The following is a 21919-nucleotide window of genomic DNA, read 5'->3' as shown; positions in this document are numbered from 1 at the left end:
AGAGAGAGAGAGAGAGAGAGAGAAAGAAAGTCTCCAACTGGCCTGGGTCTTGCCAAGTGCACCAGGCTGGGATCTCCCTGTCTCTAACTCTGAGCTGGAATGACCCAGTCTTCTGGGAACTCACCTTGAAGCACTTTCGATGACTCTCTCCTGACCTGTTTTGTGGTTACTGATTTTAGCCCTCGTGGGCCTGTAACTTTCTAGGAGCCTCCTACCTCTGACTGGGTCTGGGATCCTAAGTGCTGGGATCACAGGCATGCATTTCCATGCCTGGTTTGCCATTACATTCTTTCCAACAGGAGACGTCACATGAGTGCTGTACCTAGGGATATTTAAGACTTTCCAGTTCTTTTCAAGAAAGTATTTATTAGCCTGGTGGTATTTATCTGCCTGCCCACACGGGTCTCACTCCTCTCCCTTCCCCCAACAAACTTTCTTTATTGCAGATCTGTTGCATGGTGTGATCACTCAGGGCACACCTTGGCACGGGCCTGCCAAGTACCCCCTCGCCCTTATATTTCGTAACAGTGGGTACTGGGAAGACCTCAGAGTCTCAGCAAGAATAGTATGTGCACTTAACTGCTGTCTCTCCAGCCATTCCAGTTTATTTTCTGATTAAGGAAAAGTATTCTCAAAACATTCTCAGCGAACACAGGAAGGTTTCAAAACCAGCCAATAAGAAGCACACACAGAGCCGGGCGTGGTGGCGCACACCTTTAATCCCAGCACTCGGGAGGCAGAGGCAGGCGGATTTCTGAGTTCGAGGCCAGCCTGGTCTACAAAGTGAGTTCCAGGACAGCCAGGGCTATACAGAGAAACCCTGTCTCAAAAAAAACAAACAAAAACAAACAAACAAAAAAAAAAGAAGCACACACAAAACCACAGGTAACTGACATTTTAATACACCTCTGTATTGATAGAACATTAAAAAATAAATCGGTGTTACAGCATCAGTCTTAAAAGATTAACATTTACAACTGTAGTAAAATAAAGTCTCACAAAGTTAAGTGTGTTTAACGTTTAATTTTAACGCTAACCTAAGCTTTTTAAATGTATGTATAAAACGGCAATATCTTACATTAAAGAGAGAGGGGGTGCTTGCTCTGAAGCCCAGGCTGGCTTTGAACTCGACACACTCCTGCCTCTGCTCTTGAGTGTCAGGGTGGTGTGCACATGCTACCATATTTTATTTATTTAGTACTTGTCTTCTTCCTCCTTTATTTTGTTTTTATTTGTTTCGTGCTCTGAGACAAGGTCTCACTACAAAAGTTCGTCTGCAAGAGTATTGCCAGGTTTCACTGAGAAACAAAACAAAACAAAACAAATCAAAACTAGTCATCAGCAGCCAGAACTTTCCAGGCCTCTGCCAGCTCCACTCATTACTTTGGTTTCGCTACTTGGTAAAACCCTTTGGACATTGATTAGTTAATTGTTTGACTGGAAGCTGTCGTGGGTGGAAACTGTCACACAGATTCTACTGGGGTAGGTGTGGCAATGAATCACAGGGGAGACACCAAGTAAACTGAAAGGCGTAGCTCTCACATGCACACAGCGTGGGCTGTGGGACATGGGGATCTATGCACAGTGACCCTGATTACAGACACGGAGGCCGTGAGGGGCCATAACAGTTCACAGGCAACAGTGAAACTTCCACTTAAGGCTACAGTGCTAAAGGCGGAAAAACACCAGGGCATTATGGGACACGCGCCTCTGGTTAGCTGCTGACCCTTGCTCACTACGGACTGGTTCCTGAGACTCATCCTGTGTAGCTCATCCTCCAACGACATGTCCACAGCCCTCCCCACACGAACGTGGTTCTTCAATAGCAGCAGCAGCAGCAGCAGCAGGCTCAGTTCCGGATGCTTGAGAAATAAAGGTGAGCACGTACGGTCTCATAACTGCCCTATGAGGTAGGTATCATTTTACAGAAGAAACAGGCACAGAGGACTGATCAACTCGCCCAATAGCACAGAGTGTGACAACTGATCTTGCTTCAAGCCCTTGTTCATCAGAAGAACCTTAAACTACACCAGCTGAATGCGCTGTCTCCCTCATCTCAGTGAAGGCCCTCGCGGGTTTGAAACGGTTTTGAAATGTTTGAGTGAAGTCACAGTGTGTTTGCCTAGGATATGCTTCAACCAAGCGGAAGATTGACCTGGAGGTGCCTGCTTCTCACCCAGGAGACCGGCACACAGGAGCAGCGGCTAAACAAGTGTCTAGGGATAACCTTGCGTATCCCAATTCATCACTTTATCGTATTCTTGAATTCTTTGCTTGATGTGAGAAAGTTTGTTCTTGAGGTAATCACAGCGCTCCTTTTTTTCCAGAAACGAAGGGTCCTAGGAGAGAAACAGTCGTCAATCAGAACCGCTTCCCTCAGTGGTTAACACAAATGCATCCGCAAGGAAATCAGCTGACACAGCAGGACTGCCCAGAGACACGACCTGCACAACACACACCATACCCGATGGTTTAGGTTCACAGCAAAGCCAAGGGGAACGCACAGAGTAGGGGTACCCTCAGGAGTCAAAATACATGAAACGGTAAGGGTAGGAAATATGAATAAAGTCTCTCCCATGTCTTTTCCAACTCCAGCCTTCACGGCATCGCAGGGCCGGCAGAGACTCGATGGAGAGACATTTAATAATTTAGCTTAAAAGAAACCAGAAATCGATCGGTTATCACCGGCGTACCAGGATAAGGACATGGTGACCCAGAAAATTACTTACATTCTTCTTTTTCCTAAACTCTTCATGAATTCTTGAAATTCTTTCATGTTCCTAAAAATAATATATTTTCATTAGTTGAAACACATGTTTACTCAGATTATGTCTTACAGCTCACTGGGAATTAGAACAGAACACTATTTTGCCAAGTATGTCAGCATCTGCCTGTAATTCTGGTATAGGGGTAGGGAGGGGAGGGGTGGGTGCCTCCCCTCCTACCGCCCACTATGAATTCTCAATCTGCCTGGGCACAAAGGGAGGCCCTGCCTCAAAAACAAAGCTCTCTGTTTTTTGCCCAAGGCTAGACAGAAAATACTTGCACAAAAATATAACTCACTGGACAAGTGTCTGCATATTAACTACCTACCAGGTGCTGGTCTCCAGGAGTGTGATAAGCAGCCCTATGACCCTGGGTTAGCCACTTGTCCTAGCATTCTTTTTCCCTGAAAATCATATCCATAGCCACCTCAGATGGTCATCAGGAGGGTCACTTATTAGCAATGATTCTAATAAAGAGTTCGGTGCATAAAGACCACGGCACGAGCTGCGACCACCCTCTCTGTCCTTATAAAGCTCCTCCTGGTGAATCAGGGTAAAAAAAAAAAGGTTGGGGCTCTTCAATATTCAGCTCTTCCCGAGAACAGCTAATATAAGGTTCCTTCTGATTTTATTATAAACTTTATAATAAATAGAAGATGTGTGAAGAGATTGACTCCCCAGTACAACAGACTATGGAAATATTTCCATTTCTCCATGAATGCCTTGTTTTTCCTTACACAACTTCTTTACTTCTTCTTTTTTTATTTTATATATATATATATATATATATTTTTTTTTTTTTTTTTTTTTTTTTTTGGTTTTTCTAGACAGGGTTTCTCTGTGTAGCCCTGGCTGTCCTGGAACTCACTTTGTAGACCAGGTTGGCCTTGAACTCAGAAATCCACCTGCCTCTGCCTCCAGAGTGCTAGGATTAAAGGCACTTACACAACTTCTTGTGAGACAAGATCTCCCGCTGTTCCCTTGGCCTAGAACTCCTGGGCTCAGCAGCTTCCCCTGCCTAGTTCCCAAGCATCTAGGACTGCAGGCTTGTGCCACCACATGTGGCTCTTCTTGCACACCTCTGAAGACCTCTAAGCTTGGTTACCCTTTTGGACCTGTGGATCTGAAGTGTTTTCTATACAGTGATAGCTGACATGCTACCTCAGTGTTTACTGGATCTCTCCTGCTTCCTGGAATGAGTGTTTCTTAGTTAACACTCTTCCGTTGCTTCAGGGTTGGGGAAATGTCATTACTATATACATAGTTATCTTAGATAACTCATAGTCAAGAGTTATTTAAATGTATATTATACATATGTGATAAAAACAAAGACCCCCCCCCCCAATTAATGTAGGTTCAGAAGAAAAATCTGTTTGTGCCTGTGTGTGTATTCAAATACATGAATTCTTTTTAAAATTTTTAAAAATTTTTACATGAGGGACCAGCTAGGTGACACCGTTGTTTTTGAGACAGGGTCTCACCATATAGTCCTTACTGTCCTGGTACTCAATATATAGATGAAGCTGCTCAGGAACTCAGAGATCTGCCTGCCTCTGCCTCCTGAGTGCTGAGATTAAAGGCCTGTGTCATCCATGCTTAGTCAGCCTCAATCATTCATATTCTCTCTTTCTCTCTCTCTCTCTCTCTCTCTCTCTCTCTCTCTCTCTCTCTCTCTCTCTCCCTTCCTCCCTCCCTCCCTCCCTCTAAAGGTTTTTTGAGACAGGGCTTCTCTGTGTATCCCTGGTTATCCTGTACCTTGCAATGTAGACTAGGCTGGCCTTGAACTCAAAGATCCACCTGCCTTTGCCTCCCCAGTGCTGGGACAAAAGGTGTGCATCTCCACTGTCGAGTTTACCCCACCTCATCTTTAAAAGCATGTTTCAAAGAAAACTTCTTCTCGTCCTCATAATTACTGTCTCCATTGTAGCTTTTCTCTTTGCTTTAGCCCTGGTGGTCACTCAGATGTGGCCATCAGAGGGGCTTAGCTCTGCTCTAGGCCCTCCCCATAGAGGAGACTCACTTGGGACTGAGATGGGTGGGAATGCACTGTCCACAACCCCTCCTGGGGTTATTCTACTCTGAGTGGGCCATTTGTCTCCTTCAATACACTGGCACTATATATCTTTTTTTGGCAAATTGTATTTTACTTAAATAAGAAAATAAAATATTTAGTAACTGAAGGTTGGGCTGAGGGTGACAGAGTTCTGTCTACCATATCCGAGACCTGAGTTTGATTTCTAGCACTAGGGAAAAAAAAAAAAAAAGACAAAAAGACAGTAGAAATGTTAAAAGACATAGAAATGTTAAAAGACATTTTGTTATATAATTTAAATTTTTCTTTTTTTCTTCTTTTCTTTTTGTAGCTCTGGGATCAAGCCTAAGGCCTTCTGCATACACTGTTCTACTGACAGGAGTGGAGATGCTGCTTAGCCACTTCAAAGATCCCAAACGCATTCCTAGACAGCAGAGACAGGCACTGGGGAATCCTGAGACCAGGGCATTTGCTCCTCCCATCGGAGCTGTGGACACCAACCTGGCGGTTTTCAGAATGATGTGGGAGCCTGCTCATCACCGCGTCCAGCTCGTCAAACTTCCTCAGGATGGCCTGCACTTCCGCAGACAGCTCTTTGTACTCTGAAAACTGGTCTTGGAACACAGCCTTATAGCGTTCTCGATCGTCATCCGTCTGAATCACAGGATATTTTCTGAGGGGAAACCACAATGCAGAGTGACAACCTTACACTGCAGGAGGTCTGTGGTGGCCTGCTTGCCCGGGGTGGCTCATACCCTGGGTTCTAGCCACAGAGTAGGAAAACATTGTAACTTTTACTAAAACAAGCTGAACTGGTAAAACTGGTCAGCTTACTGCTCCCTGACCAGACCTGGGTCCCATTCTTATTTTCCAGTATGTTACCCTGGATAACAAACTAGAAGATGAAACCCAAAATGAGACGGACTCACGCCACGTAGTCAGGCATCACGATAGGCTTCGGAATGTGGCCGGGAGGGATGTGTCCACTCAGCAGCTCAGGAGTCATTTTAGTTGTTGTTCTCAAGTCTTTGACATTAACTTCCTGATCCCTCTGTCGGTCACTGATGGCCGCTTCACACTGTAGGAGAAGAGGAAAAGGGCTGGGGTGAACATGGGGGAGGGAGAGGGAGGGCGGAGGGGGCTCAGGGGCAGGGGGTGGGAGGCAAGGCCGGGAGAGAGTCCACCCCAGAGAGTAGGAGGAAATGAAGAGTGGGCAGGAAGAGAAGAAGAACAAGGATCACTTAAGAGTTCTGAGACCTATAGAAAGGAAGGTGGCCTGAGTCAGTCAGAAGCAGCCAGGGGAGGGGACGACGAGCCACACTGATGCATTATCTAAAAGGGAGAAAGCACAGCATCCATGCTGACAGCCACTTTCTGCACGGTGTAGTGGTACACAACTCAGCACCGGAGAGACTGGCAAGGGTTGGAGGCTAGCCTGGGCTACATAACAAGATCATTTCATAACATTTCGAATAAAACAACAATATTCCAGAAAGAAAGCGTCTCCAATGTCAGTCTTTAAGAGGAACTTGCATAGGAGGACCAGTCCAAGGACAGGGAGAAGTAAGTGAGTGTTCTCAAACTGCGGGCTTGCAGCTCAGAAAGCTTACAGGCATGAGACTGTGGACTACAGCCACACCCTTCAATAAAAATATTACATATTCAGGAAAGAGAAAAGAAAATGGCTGAGACAGGCTTCGAACAAAAGCCAGCAGAAGGGAGGTAGGAGATGAAGATACAGAGGAATGTTCTAGAGTAGGCAGCCAAAGCAGGTCATTCAGTTGCACTGCACCCAGAACCCTCTAGCCAAGGTTTGCAGACGCCAGAAGAGGGGTTCAGAGAGGGTAAAGTAAGCCCTCAAAGTCACACAGCAAGGAACGAGAAAAACCACAATTAAACTCTAAGTATTTCATTTTTGTGGTGCTGGAGACCAAACCCAGTTTTTGAGCATCCCAGACAAGTGTTCTAGCACTATACTGTAACACAAGTCACTGATACTTTAAATGGGTGTTCTTCAACCTGTGAGTCCTGATCCATTTGTGTGTGTGTGTGTGTTTGTGTGTGTGTGTGTGTGTGTAATGACCTTTTCCATTCATAACAGTAGCAAAGTTACAGTTACGAAGTAGCAACAAAAATAACTTTATGGTTGGGGGTCACTACAACATAAGAAATTGTATTACAAGGTCAAGCATTAGGAAGGTTGAAAACACTGCTTTAAATGAATATGCGGAAACTTGTTTACTTCAGTGTACACTGTTCACATGCTAAACTTCCCTGAAGTTCCAGAAGCTAGAAACCAGACTGGTGAACGAAGCTGGCAGTGCCAACCACACCTGGGGGACACATGGCTGGTCCCTGATGCAGAAGCATCTTTCTCCATTACCAGTCCCTTAAGCCTATAAAACAAAACGAAATGAAAAACAAAACAAAACAAAGTGCAGAAATGCAATGGTTTTGAACCTTGCCCTCTGTTGCTATGGCAACCTTTAAAACTTCTGTTTTCCCACTTCCCTGGTCTTGAGGTTTGGTTTAACATTAGCTCACTGTCAAGGCCATCAGCTATTACCTCACCAGAGAGCATCGGCCTGGTTAGTGGGGGTTGTTAACTAGCCCCGAGAAAGGGATCTGCAAAGGAGAGGCTCCAGACCCCACAGGCCAGATGGGAGGGGATCACATCACAGCTGGGTACTGGGACCCACAGCAAAAAAAAACCCAAGTGGAGGCAGAATAAGGAAACAGAGACAAGGATGTCTCCCTGATGAGGTTTGAATATGAATGGCCCCACGGCTCATGTGTTTGAATACCTGGTCCACAGTTGGTGGCACTGCCTGGGAAGGATGAGGAGGTGTGGCTTTGTCAGAGGAGGCGTGTCACTGGGGGCGGGCCTTGAGGTGCCCATGTCATTCCCAGAGTTGGTCTTTCTACCTCCTGCTTCCTACCACGCCTTTTGCTCTGCAATTGTGGACTCTAACTCTCTGAAACCACAAGCCCCAAATTAATTTTTTTTTCTTTCCAAGTTGCCGTGGTCACGGTGTTTTATCCCAGCAATTGAAAAGTAGCCGGGACACTTAGGGAGTGCCTTTTGAAGATCACTGTCGTTCTGCTGTGCTCTCTGATGCCTACCATGCTGTTCCTCATACCTCAACCCCGAACGCAACTCCAGAGATTAAACATTAGAGGAAGTTCAGGTTGGAGGGGGGAGGAGTTGTTTGTTTGTTTTTTGTTTCTCTGTGTGGCCCTGGCCATCCTGGAACTCAGAGCTCCACCTGCCTCCACCTCCCAAGTGCTGGGATTGGAGGTGAGCGCCACCACTACCTGGCTTAGAGGAAGCATTCTGACTTGAATCAGATGGATTTCGGTTGCATGGTGCCTCTCTTTAGCACTGACACTCAAGACTTCTGTGTACCAGCTCAGGAAGGCTTTCCAGGATGGACTGTCTGTCCTGGAGCTCACCGACAGCCCTTAGGCAAACATGACCTGGGCAAAGGCATGAACTTGGCCCAGGCAGACATGCTGGAAGGTAGATTCCATAATTAAAAAAAAAAAAAAAGGTCAGATAATACTACTCATTTTATCTGTTTGCTTATTTTAGAGACAGGGTTTCACTCTGTCTGATCTGAAACTCACTATGTACCCTGGCCTGGCTCCACACTCATGACAATCCTCTTGCTTCAGCCTCCAGAATACAGAACTATGGGTTTGAGCCACCACACCTGGCTTAAGCATCAATCATTTTCATTGTTTGTTCAGAGCTACTTCTCTGGTTTACCTGTTAATATGAGAGCGTGGGGTTGGGCCCCAGTTTAGGGACAAGCCACACTCTCCTAGTTACAAGCACGTTTGATGGAGACACAAAGGCCGCAGAGCCAAGGTTTAACACGGCCTCTTTCCTGTCTCTTAACTGACACTTGTCCTGTTAGCAAATACTGGAAATGCTCTGTGATGATCCAGGACAAAGGGATTAAACATCGGGACAGACAAGTGGCACTATGGAATCCACTACGCTTTACAAACTCAGAGTGGGCTGGGTGGACACCCTGTGGTTTAGAAGCACAGAGAGCCGACCTGTGCCCAGTGCACATCTGTGCAAGTTCTGATGTTCCCTGAGTGTCCACACAGGCCTGACCCAAAGCCACCGCAGCATCCTCAATACCCGCATAGGATTCTGACTCCCACGCGGTCAACTGTTAGACACACAGGTGGTCTGCTAAGTGTCAACGCCATTACGTTTGTTTAGGATGGAGAGGCGCATGCGCCACAACCCACAGGAGTCGGTTCTCTCCTTCCTCCACGTGGTTCCTCGGACCAAGCTCACATCCTGAGGAAAAGCAGCAAACGAGCCAGCCAGGCCCAGCAGGGCCACTGCGATAAGCTGGCTACTGATGGGTTTGCATGATAAAGTTTGAGAACTCCAGGCCTGTGCTCATGTCAGCAGCACATATACTAAAATTGGAATGATACAGAGAAGGTTAGCGTGGCCCCTGCACAAGGATGATACGCAAATTCGTGACGCGTTCCATATTTTTAGAAGTAACTCGATATGTACTCACTGATAAGTGGATATTAGCCCAGAAACTTAGAATACCCAAGATACAATTTGCAAAACACAAGAAAATCAAGAAGAGGGAAGACCAATAGATGGATACTTCATTCCTCCTTAGAAAAGGGAACAAAATACCCATGGAAGGAGTTACAGAGACAAAGTTTGGAGCTAAGACGAAAGGATGGACCAACCAGAGACTGCCCCACCCGGGGGTCCATCCCATAATCAGCCACCAAACCCAGACACTATTGCATATGCCAGCAAGATTTCGCTGAAGGGACCCTGGTATAGCTGTCTCTTGTGAGGCTAGGCCAGTGCCTGGCAAATACAGAAGTGGATGCTCACAGTCATCTATTGGATGGAACACAGGGCCCCCAATGGAGGAGCTAGAGAAAGTACCCAAGGAACTGAAGGGGTCTGCAGCCCTATAGGTGGAACAACAATATGAACTAACCAGTACCCCCAGAGCTCGTGTCTCTAGCTGCATATGTATCAGAAGATGGCCTAGTCGGCCATCATTGGGAAGAGAGGCCCCTTGGTCCTGTAAACTTTATATGCTCCAGTACAGGGGAATGCCAGGGCCAAGAAGTGGGAGTGGGTGGGCAGGGGAGCAGGGCAGGGGGAGGGTATGGGGGACTTTCGGGATAGCATTTGAAATGTAAATAAAGAAAATATCTAATAAATAAATAAATAAAATGTTAAAAAAACAAAACTCCAGGCTTAATGAACATTTACACTGCTTATGGAATATAATCTCAGGGAAATTAATCTGCCCAGAGATAGGCCTTTATTAGAATGCATTGCTATAACTGATCTTATGTCTAGAAAACATTTTGTTAAAAACATTCCCTTGAGGCTGGAGAGGTGGCTCAGTGAGTAGGAGCACGTCTTGTTCTTGCAGAGGACCTGGGTCCAGATCTCAGCACCCATGGCAGGGGGCTGCCAACCCCCTGCCACTCCAGTTCCCCGAGATCTCACAGCCCCTTAAGGCCACAGAGGGGACTCACACACATGGCATACATTTACACACACACACACACACACACACACACAAGTAAATCTTGAGGCAGGAGAGAGGGCCCAGAAGTTAAGAGCACTGGCTGCTCTTCCAGAGAACTTGGGTTCCACTGCCAACACCCATGTGGCAGCTCACAACTGTCCAGCTCCAGGGTATCTGACTCCCTCTTCTGTCCCCCCATGAGCATGCACACGTGTGGCACACAGATATATAAGCAGTCAAAACACTCATCACGTAAAACAAATGTATCTTTTTAAAAAAAAATTTTTTTTTTTAGTCAGGTGTGATGGTGTATACCTTTAATTCCAGCACTCAGTAGGCAGAGACAAGTGGATCTCTGAGAGTTCAAAGCCAGCCAGGGCCTATATAGTGAAACCCTGTCTCAAAAAAAACAAAAAACAAAAAAAAACCATAAGGTTCAGCCTACTATATAGCTCAGTGGATGGACAGGAAATGCAAGTTCAGTGAAGATAAGTAATTTCCCTAGGACCAAAGGGCAAGAAGGCAACTGCACAGGTGTCCTGATTCAGAGCAGCTCAATTCTAAAGTTCATCTCTTCTCAGTGTATCACTGTCTCTCCCAAGCCACTCGGCCAAACCATCCCTGTTAGGATCCAGGGAGAAAAATCATACCCGCGAAAAGCTGGGGCTCTAGAACCTTCCATCAGGTTTCTCATTGGTTAAGTTCAATTAATTCATGGGAGTCTCTCTTAGAATATACCTAAGCTTTTTCTACACTGATCCGTCTCCAGGGAGGGGCCTTTAAAAGGGCGTGATTTGGCTTCAGCTTCCGTATTTTAGAAGAAGTCGAGAAAGCTGTATGTCAAACGGTTTCCAGAGTAAGAATGGGCATTTCAGCCAGGCATGGAGGCGCACGCCTTTTAGTCCTAGCACTTGGGTGGCAGAGGCAGGTGGAGTTCCAGGATAGCCAGGGGTACACAGAGAAACCCTGGGGGGGGGGGCGCAGAAAAAGAGTGGGCATAATTCCTAACTATTCCAGGACCTCTCAGAATAAAGAACCTGGAAATACACTGTGGATGTGCTGTCTGGCCCCTAGCCAGCCAGCCAGAGCTGCCCTAGAACTCTCTAGCAGATCTTAACAGCCCTGTCCCACCTGTGTGTTCCATCGGGCAGGAACACTGACAGCTGATTACTGAGGGCTGCTTTCTCCAGCATCTTCCTGGCTTTTCTGCATGAATTTTATCGGTCAATCCCACTGCCTCAGGGGGAATAACCAGAAACTCATACCTTCTACCCGGGGCAAGCACAATTGCTACTACTACAGCACTGCCCAGTAAGACGGCCCTGCTCAACCCAGTACTGGGAAATAAGCAGTTGCAAAGTGGACGCCTTAAAACATCCCCAAAGATGACTGACAAGTGACTGATGGGTGAATGGATGGATTTCAGTGATGGGGACTGAACCCAGGGCTTCACACACATTAGGCAGGCAAGCATTCTACCTGCTTATGGTCATGGTGTTTTATCTCAGCAATAGAAACTCTAACTAAGACAATGACCTTGAACTTGGACTATCTGGCTTTTATGTTGCACATGCTGGGATTACAGCCAAGGGCCACTATTCCCCAGTCTGTGTAGGGAGGGAATCCAGAGCTTAGTACCTGCTAGGCAAGCACTGAGCTAGCTACATCCCAGACACAGGAAGAATGACCTCCATTGAAGAAAATTAGCCAGGCAGGCACAGTTAGTAAGCCCAGAGTTCTGTACCACAGGAGGCAGAAGCAGGAGCAACATGCATTAAAGGTCAACCTGGGCTACACAGCAAGAACTTATCTGAAATAATTAAGCATATGAGAAAGACCAACCATGTTCACTTACAAACAAACAAACAAACAAAAAAAAAAAGGTAAGAAAACGAAAAGGGGTTCTAGGGAAGACTGCCTGATTTGGTCCTTTTAGTATCAGAAAAAAAAAAAGCTGAAAGTCAGAGCTGGAGAGATGGCTCAATGGTTAAGAGCATTGGTTGTGTTTTCAGAGGACCTGGGTTCAAGTTTCAGCACCCACATGGCAGCTCACAACAGCTCTACAACTCCTGCTCCAGGGGACCTGATACCCTCACACAGATATACCTGCAGGCAAAATGCCAACGTACATAGAATACCAATATAAAAAACCAGCTGAAAGTCCTCACCTGAGTTCACAACCACACTTTCACACAGGGATGGCAGATTCTACTGTCCACTAATACAAGTGTTTTAGCCAGTCTGCAGAGACCACATGACAAACTAATGGTGCTCTTACCATTTTCCTTTTCGACGACAACGACGGGTCATTTATCTAGAATAACAACAACAGAAGAGTTAAAATGATTTTGAGGGGCTGACTATAGTACTTACGGCTCTTATGCACAACTGCCTGTAACACCCACATCAGGAAAGCCTCCGCCCTCTTCTGACCACTTTGGGCACTGCACACACACGAGTACACGTCACATACACAGGGGACACACATACACATAAGTAAACTAGAAGCTACTTTGCAATAGTTTCCATCCGTTTGCATTCCCAGTTCCCAGAGGTCGACCCTCTCTTGATGTCTGTTCTCCACACTCGTTTGCCCATACTTCTCTGGGCCAGTGGGGAGCCAGAGGACGACAGGAACTACTGGACTACTGGCTCTGTGTTAGCCAGGAGCATGGAGAGGATATGGAGATATGGGGTAGGGGTTACTATTAGGTAATATGCTTGAATTGCTTAGGTGACTTTTTTGTTTGTTTGTTTTTTGGTTTTTCGAGACAGGGTTTCTCTGTGTAGCCCTGGCTGTCCTGGAACTCACTCTGTAGACCAGGCTGGCCTCAAACTCAGAAATCCACCTGCCTCTGCCTCCCGAGTGCTGGGATTAAAGGCGTGTGCCACCACCGCCTGGTTTACTTAGGTTACTTTTATCTTGAGTGTTTTTTATTGTTTTTTATTTTAATTTTGTTTTGATTGTTTTATGAGATATGATCTTGCTATGTACCCCAGGCTTGCTTAGAACTCACTGCATGGATCAGGCTGGCCTTAACCTTGTTGCTATCCTCTTGCTTCTGCCCCAAGGACTGGGATTACAGCTGTGACCTACCATGCCCGGCACCCTGGATAAGTAAATGTTGATATAGTCATTTTATAAACTTAATAGGACAAAAGTCTGTTGTGGCACCTTCAATAACTCAAATTTAATTCAAATATTGTTTTAAAAAAATCTTATTAAAAGTTTTTAAAGTGAACATGCTAGCTTATACCTGTAATTCTGGCTCTCTGGGAGGCTGAGGCAGGAGGATTGTGGTGAGTTGTAAGCCAACTTGGGCTACATAGTGAAAGCTCCTCTCAAACAAAACAAAGTAAGTGGTTGGGTTTTTGTTTGATTTGGTTTGGTTTTCTCTGTAGCCCTGGCTGTCCTGGAACTCGATGTGCACACCAGGCTGGCCTCGAACTCAGAGATCTACCTGCCTCTGCCTCCTGAGTGCTGGAACTAAAGGCATGTGCCACCACAACCTGGTATGAAATAAGCTTTTGTTGATGAAAACATATGCTAATAATTACATTCATGTTACTGTAGTAACTTAAATAATTAAATATTATCATTAAACAGGCATGAACACTATGAAGAAGGGTAAAAGCCTTCCTGTTTTGAATCTCACATATTAGAGTTTAAAATTCCTTTCCAGGAAGTAGCACACACCTGTAACACTAGCACTTCAAAGGCAGAGGCAAAAGGATCTTGTGAATTCAAGGCCAGGTTGACACATAGCATCAGGCCAGCCAGGGATACACAGCAAAATCTTGTCTCAAAAGCCAAAACCAAAAGAAAACAACTTCACACTAGAACATGAGAAGTTTCTTAATTAACGCATTAGGTGTTATAAAAACCATTTGCAGGGCCAGGCGTGGTGGAGCACAGTGATCATCCTGGCAGAGGCAGGAGGCAGGAGGCAGGAGGCAGGAGGCAGGAGGCAGGAGGCAGGAGGCAGGAGGCAGGAGGCAGGAGGCAGGAGGCAGGAGGCTCTCAGCAAGATCCTGGTCTGCACCTTGAGCTCCAGGCCAGCTGGGGCTATACAGCACAAACAAATACGTACCACACTCATGAAAAAGCTTAAAATGTGCTTAAAAGGGATACGATTTACTCTTCATTTATACATGTGCCATTATATAGAGTCTAGGAAGACTTAAGGAATGCGGGAATGGAAAGTTTTACAATACAGTCAACTAAGAACAGATTTAAGGCAAATAGCATTTTTGGTAGGATAGGAGGTCCTAGTGAACCTACCGAAAGATAGTGAAATATCGATTTATTTCAGAGCGTACTGAAAGTAGTACAACATGCCTAATGTTTGCTACTGTCAAACTCATGACATTTTAAATGGGATTTTTTTTTTTTTTTTTTTTTGGTTTTTCGAGACAGGGTTTCTCTTTATAGCTCTGGCTGTCCTGGAGCTCACTTTGTAGACCAGGCTGGCCTCAAACTCAGAAATCCGACTGCCTCTGCCTCCCGAGTGCTGGGATTAAAGGCGTGCGCCACCAGCCCGGCAAATGAGATTTTTTTATGTGATTCGTATTTACATATGGTAATATATTAGGTCTTACCATCATCTTTTCCTCTGTATTATTCTCATTGCTTTTTATTTTCATTGTTTTTTTTAGTTAGTAAAATCCAAGAAAGAAACAAAGGCAGTATTTTCTTATTTTGGAATTCACACCTCCCCAAATGATGACCCATCAAAGCCAGAGGAGCTTCATGCTCACCGTGACTCTGGCATTTGATGTTTGGTTTTAATGCAAACACCGTCACCACATTCTTTTTCAGTTGTGCTTTTTGAGACTGGGAACCCAGGCTGTCCTCAAACTACGTGGCCCCGGCTGGACTTGAACTCGAGATCTTCCTGCTTCAACTTCCCAAGGGCAGAAGTTACAGGTGTAAGCCACTACTCCCATTAGCCAAATTCCTTTATATGTGTGTGCATGTGTCTGCATCTGATGATGTTGGTTCCTAAGCCTCCATACCATACATGTGGAGGTCAGAGGGCAGCCTAGGGTATTAGCCCTCAGGTACTCTACTTTTTGTTTGAGACAAGGGCTTCACTTTCAAGCTTCAGGCATCCTCCTGCCTCCACCTCCCAGCACTGGGAGTACAGGTGCATGCCAACTTTTTTTTTTTTTTTTAACTTCTTAAAGAGACCTAGTGATTTATTACTCGGGTTCTCATGCTTGACTGAGCCACCCACCTATGAAGTCTTAGTGTTATTTCCAGGGAAGTAAACTGTAGTCTTTAAATGCATACGTCCCTCCTATAAGTGAAATATTTCATGAGGTTTTATTAAATTTTATCTTAGGAAAGAATCAAAGCTGTTCCTGAACTTGCTTTGACGGTGAGACACTTAATCCATGTTATTTCTGTTTTTTTTTTTTTTTTTTTTTTTTTGGTTTTTCGAGACAGGGTTTCTCTGTGTAGCCCTGGCTGTCCTGGCACTCACTTTGTAGACCAGGCTGGCCTCAAACTCAGAAATCCGCCTGCCTCTGCCTCCCGAGTGCTGGAATTAAAGGCGTGCGCCACCACGCCCGGCTTTGTTTTTTTTTTTAATTTTTATTAAATTTTATCTTAGGAAAGAATCAAAGCTGTTCCTGAACTTGCTTTGACGGTGAGACACTTAATCCATGTTATTTCTGTTTTTTTTTTAATGTATTGCATTTATTATTACATGCATATTGTATTTACTTATGATATATTATGTAATTTAAGTTATTTTCATTTACCTAAAACTCAGTGGCCACGTCCTTGTCTGCTTCAGTCAGCCACCACAAACGCACTTAGTTAACAAGCTACTGTGTGCTGTGGCGTCTCTCTGAGATAACAAGCAGACCCAGCAGAGTGGCCACTGGGAAAGGCATTCTCAAAGTCGGCTCATTTAAATACAGATACAAATACAGAAGGACTCTGACAAAGTTTTGAGGATGATGTATTGTTAAGAGCCACAGAAAAGGAAAGCAAGACAAAAGAAAGGTACCAAGAAGCCCTGCACACACCTCCTGCTGCTCCAGGAACTCCCGATGTCTGCGAGCCGCTTCGTGCCTCCACAGCTTTAGGCAGACCAGGGCGCTGACGAGATAAACTATCATGGTGACAAACAGGAAGATCATTGCAGCTATCTGACCTCCTTCTACCCGGCAGAACATCGCATTCATTGGCGTATTAAATAACGGGTAGTAGCAGAGTCCACCTCGGTTGGTATCGTTCACATAGACTATGGCTGCAGCCATGTACAAGATAAACAACGCAACGTTAACTCCGAACTCAGTCAAGGGCCACCAGTTAGAGTCCAAAAGGATGGTGCGGTAATACATGGACATGCCAAGCACCAGGATAATAATGGTGGTGATCCAAGCCAATCCAGCCACCACGAGTACAAAGGGGGTCTTGGGGCCACTGTAGTAATAACCCCCATACGTATTGCCGAGGCTGCCGAGACCTCCCATGCCATAGGGCTGTGTATAGCCAAACAAGTTGTACCACTCGCTGTCCTTGTGGATGTAAGCCGTGACACACGCGAAGACGCCGGCCCCCAGAAGCAGTTCCACCACACCCAGGATTCTCAGCAGGCCTGCCCACGACTTCATGTAGGCGTAGCGCAGATTGTATTCCTCTACCTTCTCACTATACGTCCGCGCTGTCTGTGTGCGCCGGTCTAAGGATGCATAGGGGTCGTGGGGAAACATGGTATCTGCCTCGTGCTGGGAATTAAAGGTGCCTTGCGACCCTCTGGAAGGGTCTTTGTAAGGGTGGTGGTTTGCTCTTGCTGGAGAGGCTGGAGGTGAACACTCCACACCATCGGAGATGTATCTGATATCAGACACCGGGTTATCCCATTCTGGGTCCTTTTTCTTCCCTCTGAAGAAATTTTTCCAGGAGTCGGGAACAAAGCGTCTTACCGGCTTGAGGTCTGGTGCCACGGCTGGCTCCTCTGTGTCACTTGAGTAGAAGCTGGGGCCGAATGGTGGCTGTAATGGGAGAGGGGGAGGAGGCAGAGGATCTGCGCTCACTGCCAACTCACTGCTGTGAAGAGACTGGAAGGTTCTTATGGTACCATCTGGACAAGACGTGTCCCTGGGAACCTCACTATAGCCCCTGTCCCGAATCCTGGACCTTCCGTCACTTGACGACATTTGTGATTTTCACACCTGTGGCCAAAATTAAAGGTATCATTTATGCTTACTTTATCCTTCATAAATAAAATCCAGTTATTTTACTCACTTAATTACAAAACGTATTCAGGCGGCAAACATGATTATACCCAAGTTTTATTGTATATTAAATGATAAATATATATTTATTATATTTATAATATATAAAATGATATTTTAAATAAATGTAACAATTAGATTTATCCAGAAATATACTTAAGTATTCTATGACATGTTAAGAGCAGTTTTAAATATTAGTTTCGGACTTTATATACTAAAACATTTAAGTCTAATTTATGTACGACTCTTATAGACAAAAAATAAAAACAAAAACGAGCAATACAGAATGTTAATATATTCCCAAGTACAGTCTTGTCTTTAAACATCTAAATCAAAATATTTACGAGTCTGAGCATACCAAAAATTTTGGCTCATCAAATACTCTTCATTTTCATTAGGCCACTTTTTGCTTTGGAATGGCTAAGGGGCCATTAAAGCAGTTGTAACAGGCAGCAAGTAGGAGGCCTTTCCCTTCCTAATCAAAAAGTTAGCCGAGGGGTTAGAACTCTGACTCAGAGGTTAAGACCACTGGCTGCTCTTCTGAAGTTACTGGGCGATTCTCAGTACCCACATGGGGGGCTCACAGATGGTTGTAACCCTAGTCCCAGGGGATCCGACGCCCTCTGCTGGCCTCTAGGGGACTGCATCTATGTGGTGCACTGACATCTATGCAAGCAAAACCCGCATACACACAAAATAAGATAAACAGTCTGGAAGGCTTGCTTCTTTCCTCCTAAAATGTCAACAGCTGGCACTAGACTTAGAAACTGAGCTCTCCCAGGTAAAAACGTCACAGGCGTGGCTCCCCAGAACCAGCAGCACTAACCGTGAATACCACTGTTCACACAGCAATTATCTAAAGGCAATTTGCTGTTACCATAGACAACTAAAGCATTTTAGGATTAGAATAACTAGAATTCAATATACCTGAAAAAAATTTAAAATTTTTTCAAAATACACTTTGACTAAGTCTATTGCCTTCCTTGATGAAAGCAATGACCTAAATATATATACAACATATACAATTGGGGGCGGGGGATAAAATATGGAGTGTAAATAAATAAATTAATTTAATTTAAAAACAAAAACAAAACCCACTTGCTGATAATATACTACTAGGTTCACCCTTTAACTTGTTTATGCCTTTTTATTGGATATTCAAGTAGACATATGGTACTATACTTGAAATTAGGACAAATTTAAATGGGTGCTCTTACTTTAAGGTGTTGAGGAATTTGGAAGTCCTAAGGCATAATTTTACTTGTAAAATGGAGGCCCATTAGTCAACAAAGATTGTCTGAGAACCTTCCATGAATCAGACACACCAAGGTTGTATTTAAGTTCCCTGCCTTTATGGAATTTAGATCCTACTGTGGGTGGCAGGTGATGGAGAAGCAAAATGCATAATGCCCCAAGGGTCAAAGTCTTTAAGAGGAGAAAAGAGGGCCCTGCAGGCAGTGGGGTACAGCTTTAGCAAGGTGAGGGAAGTCTTCATGGAGGAAGCAACAAATATAGAAATAAAGGTGAAGGTAGAAACCAAGGGGACCTCTGGGTGCTCTAGGCAAATGGAACAGCTACGCTGCCTAACATGCCAAGGAAATACCCAGTCAGAGAGCTCAGCAAGGAGGCAACAGAATGATACACACAGTAGGTCCAACGCCAAATGAATCACTTAAGACCTTAAATCCACTGGCTATGAAAGGGATGTAAGAAGCCATCCGAGGATTGGGAGTTGAGGAGTGACAGGATCTGACTTGTTTTAATAGGATCTCTTTGGATGTGGTATTCGGAGTTCAACCCAGAAGGTGAAGGCTGACATGAGGAGGCTGTTGATACATGCCCCAAAGGATCATGGGAAGAGCCATGGAGACAGCGAGGCCTTACATTCTAAATGCAGGACATGTAAAATAAGTGGTCACTGAAGAATTTAAACGTAATCAAAATTGGGAAGGGTAGCATCGGGCACCTCCGCATCCCACAGGTCAGCTTCAATAACACCCCCTGTAAGACCAATCCTCTTCAGAGTTCACTATTCCTTCCCTGTCCTAGCCCTCTACCGAATTACTTAGAAGCAGGCTCAGAGGGTCTGGAGAGATGGCTCAGTGGTTAGCGACAATGGCTGCTCTTCCAGAGGACCTGGGTTCAATTCCCAGCATTCTATGGAGGCTTCAACCAACTGTAACTCCAGTTCCAAACGATCTAACAGGCTCTTCAGCTTTCATGAGCACTGCACACATATGGTGCAGACACACATGCAGGCAAAACACCCACATAAAACAAACAAACAAACAAAAATGCTAGACTTCTATCTGATTGCTTTATGGTAAATTCATTTCTCCATCCCTGGAGAATAGGAGAATAGCAGGTTTCCTCGAGAGTTTCAGCAGCCCCTTAGGAATCCAAGTGGAGATGCAGCCTGTCCAGAGAGAAGATACTGTCACCAGACCAGACACAACCACCCAACAGTGGTTTTCAGCCTTCTTAATGCTTCTAATCCTTTAATACAGTTCCTCATGTTGTGGTGACCCCCCCCCCAGCCATAGAATTGTCTTGTTGTTACTTCATAACTGTAATTTTGCTACCGTTACGAACTCTAATGTAAATATCTGTTTTCCGATGGTCTCAGGGGATCCCTGTGAGAGGATCAGGCCCCACGGATTGAACCATTATAATAGATGGAACACAGAGGAAAGAGTCCGGGAAGACATTTCAGGGTCCTCTAAGAAGACACCCCAAGTCTGGAGGATTAACTGTGATCACCCAGAAAGGTGTGCAAGGCAAACCAGAAGCTCTCCAGATGACAACTGTCTTAGGGTTTTTACGGCTGTGATAAAACACCATTAACACAAAACTTACGGGGAAATGGTTTACTTTCACTTACAATACTCAAGTCACTCTGCAGTACTGAGAGAACTCAGGGCAGGAACCCGGAGGCAGGAGCTGATGCAGAGGCCATGGAGGAGTGTTGCTTACTGGTTTCTCCGCTTGGCTTGCTAAGTTTGTTTTCTTATTATCCAGGACCAGCGGCTGCACCATTCATAGAGACCTGGGCCCTCGGATGTAAATCACCAATCAAGTAAATGGACCACAGGTTTGCCCGCACACAGGTCAATCCAGTGGGGGCAATTTTCTCAACTGAGGTTCGGTCTTCTAAGAGGACCGTAACTTGTGTCAAGTTGACATAAAACCTGCTCGCACAACAGCAATTATTTTTGCCCCTTTGTCTTTATCTCTTTGTTCTTTTAAAAAAGACAACGTTTACATCTAACACATGCCTAAAAATGTAGAAGCAAAAAACACAACAAATAAACGGAAGAAGGTTTGAGGTCTTTAGGGTGTATATAGTTTGCACGGCATCCCACTGGTTAATTTAACTCCTAAAAGTATGACTCACCGTAACGGATTCAACTCATCTTCACCTGTGGAAAACCGCTCATTTGAGTTACATCACTTTATCATTTAAATAAAACACACAAATGTGTAGACTAGTAGAAGAGCAAACTGTGTTACCTAGCAAGGAATCTTCAGCGGTATTTGACCACATCTTAAATATACAGATAAAACCTTACAGGTTGTCCTTGAGCCCCCTGGGCTCCACCTAGCTCGGTCGCAGGTCTTTTGTTTGCTTGGAGCCAGGGAGTTAGGAATGCCACAGTTGTGGCCAGAAAAATGGTTCACTGAGCGTCACGGGGATCAAGCCTGGTCACCTTCACACACGCACAATCGCCCCTTCAGTTGCCTCTAAAGTTTTGCTGCCTCCAGAAAGTGAACTACTGCCTCAGATACTTGGGGTTTTGGGGTGGGGGAGCAGCGGAGCTGCAGCCGCGAGCGGACCGACAGACACCCAGCATCCCCGCCAGGGTCCCCCATCCAGCCTCCCGGCAACGCGACTATACCCACCCGGTGCGTGTCCCGCCTTCGCTTTCTTCTCTGGAAAATCCACTCTGGCTTCCGCCCCAAGGTGGCCGTTTTCTCGGTCAGGACAGCCGGGAAAGTGGCGAGGGCGGCGCCACCAGGCGCCCGGAAGGACGGCGGCGGTCCAGCCGGCCGCACCTGTCGCTGCAGCGAAACCCGCCCACGCCGCCCCCGGAGCCCGGCGCGCCCGCGTGCTCCCGCTTCAGCCTGGCCGCGGGTGGGAGGCGGCTCCGGGGATGTGTGCCCAGGGCGAAAGGCCCACCCCGCGGGCTCGGCGTCCCGTCGCCGCATCGCGGCCCCACTCACCTGCGCGGCCGCCGGAAGAGCACGCTCTGTCGCGGGCACCGAAACTGGGACCGAGCTCCCGGGGCGTGGCCGAGCCGCAGTGCCCCGCCCGCCTGGCCACCTAGCTG

At 45.8% G+C, this 21919-nt stretch overlaps 1 protein-coding gene and 1 non-coding gene across 5 annotated transcripts; one reads left to right on the top strand and one right to left on the bottom strand.

The window, feature by feature from the left end:
- Positions 1-880: 880 nt before the first annotated feature.
- Positions 881-21874, bottom strand: Marveld2 (MARVEL domain containing 2). 4 transcript variants are annotated; one of them, XM_021180167.3, is made up of 7 exons: positions 21813-21874; positions 16377-17528; positions 12619-12654; positions 5727-5875; positions 5299-5470; positions 2730-2780; positions 881-2339 (listed from the first exon to the last, which is right to left on the bottom strand). In XM_021180167.3, the coding sequence occupies exons 2-7, from the start codon at positions 17511-17513 to the stop codon at positions 2217-2219; spliced, it is 1668 nt and encodes a 555-aa protein (XP_021035826.1). In that variant the 5' UTR covers positions 17514-17528; positions 21813-21874; the 3' UTR covers positions 881-2216. The 4 variants fall into 4 exon arrangements, with proteins under 4 accessions (XP_021035826.1, XP_021035827.1, XP_021035828.1 ...); XM_021180168.3 differs by lacking the exon at positions 21813-21874 and adding an exon at positions 21492-21728; XM_021180169.2 differs by lacking the exons at positions 16377-17528; positions 21813-21874 and adding an exon at positions 21492-21806.
- LOC115029182 (U6 spliceosomal RNA) lies at positions 9217-9323 on the top strand. Its single transcript, XR_003834736.1, has one exon. It is a non-coding gene; the product is annotated as a U6 spliceosomal RNA (small nuclear RNA).
- Positions 21875-21919: the final 45 nt, after the last annotated feature.

This window comes from Mus caroli, unplaced genomic scaffold, assembly GCF_978045245.1.
Source record: "Mus caroli unplaced genomic scaffold, Mus_caroli_1 scaffold_15, whole genome shotgun sequence".
In the NCBI taxonomy this organism is placed as follows: Eukaryota; Metazoa; Chordata; class Mammalia; order Rodentia; family Muridae; genus Mus; species Mus caroli.
This window is presented reverse-complemented; position numbering and strand designations above follow the sequence as displayed.